The sequence below is a fragment of the Mus caroli genome, chromosome 18, assembly GCF_900094665.2.
Source record: "Mus caroli chromosome 18, CAROLI_EIJ_v1.1, whole genome shotgun sequence".
Lineage (NCBI taxonomy): Eukaryota > Metazoa > Chordata > Mammalia > Rodentia > Muridae > Mus > Mus caroli.
Genome location: NC_034587.1, coordinates 34,510,434 through 34,516,980, shown reverse-complemented (window position 1 = coordinate 34,516,980; position 6,547 = coordinate 34,510,434). Strand labels below are relative to the sequence as shown.

Sequence of the window (6,547 nt, the reverse complement as noted above, 5' to 3'; positions counted from 1 at the left end):
TCACAGATAGAGTTAGTGGTTTTATTGGCATCCACAAACTACAATAATCTGTCAGAGTCAGCTTTTTTCTTTAACTTTAGAATAAGACCACCTAGAAAAGCTTGTGAGGATTAAGAATTATTTTTAAAGTAACCTAATTTGTTTCTCCACTCCAATTCATTTTATTCATGATTCATTTAAATAGACCTTTTCTTACATTTACAATGCTATAGTGATAACTTGGGACACTCAGAGAGGAGGGGCTTGCCACCAAATCAAGTATTACCTGAAAGTGCATCTCTTAAGGCTATCTAACTGATATTAATGAACTTCTTTTTTTTTTTTGGTGCCTTATTTTATAGTTTTTCTACAAATCACTAAATTGATTAAAAGTATAAAACTTCTACACCATTTAGCACAAAGTGATTTAAATTAAGTATTCTATAGCTAGTTAATTATAGCAAAAATATTCTATTTATATCCTATGACATCCTTAATTCACTATATTCACTAACTACTGTTTGATAAGGCAAGGACATCTATATGTGAGAGAGAGTAGAGACCTGCCTAAGACCCCCAAATAAATCTTAAGAAGCTATATCTAACAATTCTGGAAAATATTTCTTTATTGAACTCAAGCTCTATATCTGCTCTTACGTTTAAAAAATAAATTAAATCCTTCTCTTATTTTAATCTCCATCTGCTACCATAAATAATAATCACCACTTTTACTGAACATTTTTGTGATTATAAATGATGACATGCAAGTTGATTCAGAGATGATTTCCATTTGTAAGATACAAAACATAAAAATTTCTTGATATTAAACTATATCTCTGTCTGCCTTTTTTTGGAGACAGGGTTTCACTATGCATTTCTGGCTAGCCTGGACCTCACAGAGATCCACCTGATTCTACCTCCTGAGTGCCGGGATTAGAGGAATTCACCACCACTCTCAGGCAATCTCAACTTTTAATCAGAGCTGAGAGTCAGTGCTCTTCCCTATGCACGAAAAACTTTCTACTGGGGAATTGTTTAAAGGTAAAATAAACAGCTCTTTCTATATATGGAACTAAACACTTCTCAGGCCATGGCCAGTGAAATGCCATGGGCAACATAAAAAATAAAAGGTGGACTGTTCATGTTTTTGCTTAGCACACAAGAGAGGGGAAAGCAGAATTTACACACAGTAATATTTCTTTAAAAGAATTCCAGATGCATATATAATCTAGGGATCAGGATACTTGTCTTATATTAAGCCTCAGTCTACGTTTCCTATTTCCATCAAACTAGGTACTCCTGTTTCCATCAGAATTGCAGTCTACTGTTTCCATAAAGATGACTCTTTGAAGATGGACTATAACATCCTGTTTCTCTTCTCATGAGAGATGTTAGCCAGAATTACATATACTCATCTCCTATCCGGTCATGGCCCGCTGAACCCCGAGACCGGTTTCTATTAGAACCTGGAGGCAAACTGGAGTCATCCTCTGTTTTCACCTCCCCAGTGGCATGGGGGAATGGGAAATTGGGCATAAATCGCTTAAGAAAACGGAACTCACTATTCCCAGTTCCCGTGGCTGAGCACATATCATACGGACAAGGCTGAGATAAGGAACCATTGCCTCTTCCTTGAACCAAGTTGTTAGGGAAATTACAGTCATCATAGAAGTGCTCTTGAATTGTGAATTTGTCTCTGTGTTTAATCTTCTGGTAGAGGTGTATAATAAAGATCACAGTGACAGACAAAAGAAAAAGAAAAGAAAGCACAGCCAGAGAAATGACCAAATATTTTGTGGTTGGATTTACCTTTCTAGAATGCTTGGATGGATCCTGGAACTGCAAGTATGGCTCTGAAAAGCCATCTACCAGCAGGATGTTGAGTGAGGCCGTAGTGGAGAGAGCTGGTTGGCCATGATCCTGAACAAGAATGACCAGTTTCTGCATCATAGGGTCTCTCTCAGATATCTGCCTCAGGGTACGTATTTCCCCATTTTGTCTTTGAACAGAAAATAACCCAAGGTCTGTGGCTTTAAGAAGATGGTATGAAAGCCAAGAATTCTGCCCAGAGTCACCATCAACAGCCACTACTTTGGTCACCAGGTATCCTGCCTCTGCAGACCTTGGTACTAGGTCATTGCAGGGCAAAGTGCCATTCTGCAGTGGGTACAAGATCATTGGACGATTGTCATTGTCGTCCAGGACCACCACTCTGACAGTAACTTCGCTACTCAACGACAGAAAACCACCGTCAGTTGCCTTTACTACAAACTGAAAGTCTTGAATGGCCTCATAATCCATGGTTCTTAGTGCATAGAGCTTTCCATTATCTGAGTTTATGGAGATGTAAGCAAAGACTGACAGATCACCACTCTTTGGAGGCAGCAGGGAGTATGTTACTTGGGCATTTTCACCCAAATCTAGATCCTCGGCGTGGACTTTGCCAATAAAAACTGCAGGACTGTTGTTTTCACGAACAGTCAAGACATAGGAATCCTCCTGGAAGACTGGAGAATTGTCATTTATATCAGCTATTACCACTTCAATCACAGTCTCCGTGGACAGATTGGGTGGACCAGTATCCATGGCGACGAGGGTGATATTATAGCTGGAGACATCCTCTCTATCCAAGCTTCTGTCAGTGACCAGCGAGTAAGAATTCCGGAATGTGTGTTTGACTACAAAAGGCAAATCTTCTTTGAGGAAACAGGTGATTTTTCCTCCAACTCGCACATCCCGGTCTCGGATAGTGAAGAGAGCCACTACAGTCTGGAGTGGAGAGTCCTCAGGAAGAGGGCTGGACACCGAGGAGATTGTCACTTCCGGAGGATTGTCGTTAACATCCACCACTTCCACCAAGACTTTGCTGTGGGCAGAAAGACCCCCTCCATCTGTAGCTTGAATGTCAATGTCGTATGTTTCTATCATTTCAAAATCTAGGGGCCCACGGAGTCGAACTTCTCCGGTTTGTGGATCAACAAGAAATGTCCGTAGAACTGCTTCTGGATTTTCAGCTAAAGAATAAGTTATCTGCTTGTTGGTGCCCTCATCCAGGTCCGTGGCAGTCACCACCACCACCAAGGAGCCATTGTCGCTGTTCTCTGGCACCTGAGCACGGTACACCAAGCGAGAGAACTGGGGCACGTGGTCATTGACGTCCAGGACAACCACTCGAATGTTGGCGGTGCCAGACTTGGGAGGGGACCCACCATCCACGGCTGTAATGGTCAAGTTGACTTCAGGCTGCGCCTCTCTATCCAGGGGATTATCCAGCACAAGTTCTGCATATTTGGGACCATGGCTTCGGAAGCGTGTGTGCAGGTGGAAATAGGTGTTTGCAGTCAGGGTGTAGTTTTGAAGACCGTTGAGTCCCACGTCCAAATCCTGGGCACTCTGCAGTGGAAAGCGTGAGCCCAACGGGGTGCTCTCTGGAATCTTTAAAAGAGGCTCTTTGTTTAGAAAAACTGGTGCATTGTCGTTGATATCAAATACTCTGACTTCCACCCGGAAGGACTGCAGCGGCTCGGCCAGAATAATTTCAAAGTGCAGCACACACGGGTCTGATTTGCCACAAAGTGCCTCGCGATCTAGTTTCTCTTTGACGAACAAATCTCCAGTCTTGCGGTGGAGCCGGAAATGCAACCTGTTGCCCTCGGCAACGAGACGCGCCCCACGCTCTGCCAGCTTCCCCACCTCTAGCCCTAGGTCCTTAGCCACATTAGCTACAAACGAACCGCTCTCCATCTCCTCCGCCACAGAATAGCGGATTGTGGCCGCGCCTCCCACAGACACACACCAGAGAAGGAAAAGAGAGCCCACCTGCCTGTTCTGCAAAGGCTTCCTGCGCGCAGCTCCCATGATTCCTCACCAGTGCACTCCCCTCAGCTGCCGCCAGCTCTAGAGGCACACCAGCTTTCACTTTTGCCAACAGGTTGTACAAACACCAGCCTCTCCTATTACTAGCCTCTAACCGCAGTGCTGCCAATGGCTGGCTCCTCCAGCCAGGTAAGCTGTTTTTGCACTTGAAAGAAAATCTGCATTGAGTAACTTAATTCCCCAGGCTATTGAACGTATTAATAGGTATGTGCTCATTCCGTAGCGTTGAGCAGAGGTTGGAAGTTTGTTGCTACAGCAACCATGGTCTCCTTGTTAATTCCCTTTCAAGAAAAAAGTCCTTGGGAATTGAGAAGCCAGTGAGGATATTCGCTCATATTGAGGTCAGTCTGTTTGTGGGCTGAGGCTACGGCAGCAATGAACAAACAACACAAATTAAAGCTACATTTCCACAGTTCACCTAGTGACCAAGGGAATAGGAGAATGGATCCTGCATTGTCCTTCGAAGCATAAAGGAAACACATGGAGTGAATGAGGTGGGAAGGGCAGGTGGAAGGATTGAAGAATAGGTAACAGAAGAAAAGTGAACAGATATTCTTCAGACACATAGGGTCCTGTAGAAACACACGTCTTGCTTTGCACAAATCCATTACTTGGCCCAGAGGAAGCACTCGACTGCTTGTCTCTTATGATTATCTTGAACAGGCATTGCTTCTGTGAACTAACACTGTGATAAGTGATTTGCATGCATTATCCAATGTAAGCTTGCAGCAACCTTATGAGAAAGGCAATTTTCTGTCTTAAAAGATGAAGAAACCTGACAGGAGAGATTTTTTTTCACATCTTCAAGTTTCCCTACCTGGTAAACAGAAATATTTGTTATACACTAGTTTTGCCTGACTCAAAATCTATGCACTTAGTTAATACATTACTTTGTTTCTGTGTCATATAGTGAATAAATCAAGCAAAGATTAATTTAGGATTTTAGATTTCAGAATAGGAAGATGAAATCTGATCCTTCTACAGTTTTTTTTTTAATAGATGAAACAGAAGTCCTGGGTTCTGAGGTTGGAGTTCAATGGTACAGCCTTGTCTAGCATTCACAAAACCCCAGGCTCAATCCCCAGTGCTGCAAACAAATAAACAAACAAACAAACAGAAAGACAAATGTTCCAAATGGTGGAATATAAAATTAAAACTGTCTCTTGCTGATTATCATAAGTATTTTTTCCATTTGTGCTTAGCATTTTAAATCCTAGATGCTATAATAATGATTGTTTAAAAGAAGCCTAAGCCATATTTCTCAGTGGGGACAAAGTGAATGAAAGCAGAAAGTATACAAAATATTAAGCTGAGCATAGTGGGGTATGACTGTAATTCTAGCATTTGGGAGGCAGAGGCAAGAGGATGAGGACAACAAAGCCACCATTGGCTACTGTACATAGGGATTTCAAGGTCATACTGGAGTACATGAAAGCTTGTCTCAAAAAATAAAAAAATATACAAAATCCTATTATCTTGGGATCATTAACAGTCATTTCTGTCTCTATCAGGTACCTCAACACCTAGTACAAATGCGCACCCCCTAAATTATTTGCTTTCTCCTTAAAACTATATCTATTTCCTCAGGTTGCCTGTTTACATTCTTTCTGCTGGCCCTCAGGGCTACAGTCCTATTCCCTCGCCCAAGAGGCTGGGGGACCCCCAAGAATTCACCAGAGACTTAGGAGGTGAGAGACTCCCAGGACTCAAAGGACCTTAGATGAAATGCCTGACAGTAGGAAAAGGGAACTTACAGAGCCCACCTCCAGCAGGAAGACAGGACATCAAGTGAGGGATGGGGTTGCCATCCCACAGTCACACCTCTGACCCATAATTGTTCCTGTCTGAAAGAATTACAGGGATGGAAATGGAGAGGAGCCTGGGGAAAAGAAGGTCCAGATACAGGCCCAAAGTGGAATCCAGCTCAAGGGGAGGTCCCAAGGCCTGACACTATTACTGAGGCTATGGAGCACTCACAAAAAGGGATCTACATGACTGCCCTTTGAAAGACCCAACAAGCAGCTGAAAGAGTCAGATGCAGATATTTGCACCCAACCAATGGACAGAAGCAGCTAACCCCTGTTGTTGAATTAGGAAAGACTGAAAGAAGCTGAGGAGAAGGGTGATTCTGTAGGAGGACCAGCAGTCTCAATGAATCTGGACCCCCGAGATCTTTCAAACACTGGACCACCAAACAGTCAGCATACACCAGCTGATATGAGGTCCCCAACACACATACAGTAGAGGACTTCCAGGTCTGCATTCATTTAGAAATGATGCATCTAACCCTCAAGAGAGTGGAGGCCCCAGGGAGTTTAGAGGTCAGGTGGGGTGGGGTGGGGGCATCCACGTGGAGACAGGATGGGATGGGGAGGAGGTGTGGGATGTGTAGCAGCCGGAGGGTGGATGGGGGGGGGGCGGGGAATAGAATATGGAGTGTAAAAATAAATTAAAAATAAAATTTAAATTTAAAAAACTGTATCTAAAGTGTATACTAGATAGTCTTCTGACTCTAGTTTATTTACTATTTTCTGAATATGAAATTAATGGTGTTTATTGACTTTCATTAGTACTTTATAGAAGTCTAGTACTTTGGTGGTCACCGAAATCTTGCTGTTGCTAAATAAAGTTGCATTACTGACTTATTACAACAGCAAAAACTGAGCAGCCTTGTAAACATGGGGAATATCAG

General features: G+C 42.9%; 1 protein-coding gene across 1 annotated transcript; it reads right to left on the bottom strand.

The window, feature by feature from the left end:
- Nucleotides 1–1,242: 1,242 nt before the first annotated feature.
- Nucleotides 1,243–3,891, bottom strand: Pcdhb1 (protocadherin beta 1). Its single transcript, XM_021150891.2, has one exon. The coding sequence runs from the start codon at nucleotides 3,835–3,837 to the stop codon at nucleotides 1,381–1,383; it is 2,457 nt and encodes an 818-aa protein (XP_021006550.1). The 5' UTR covers nucleotides 3,838–3,891; the 3' UTR covers nucleotides 1,243–1,380.
- Nucleotides 3,892–6,547: the final 2,656 nt, after the last annotated feature.

Coding starts and splice junctions, on each gene's coding strand:
- Pcdhb1 (XM_021150891.2), bottom strand. CDS start 3,837: ATGGGAGCTGCGCGCAGGAAGCCTTTGCAGAACAGGCAGGTGGGCTCT.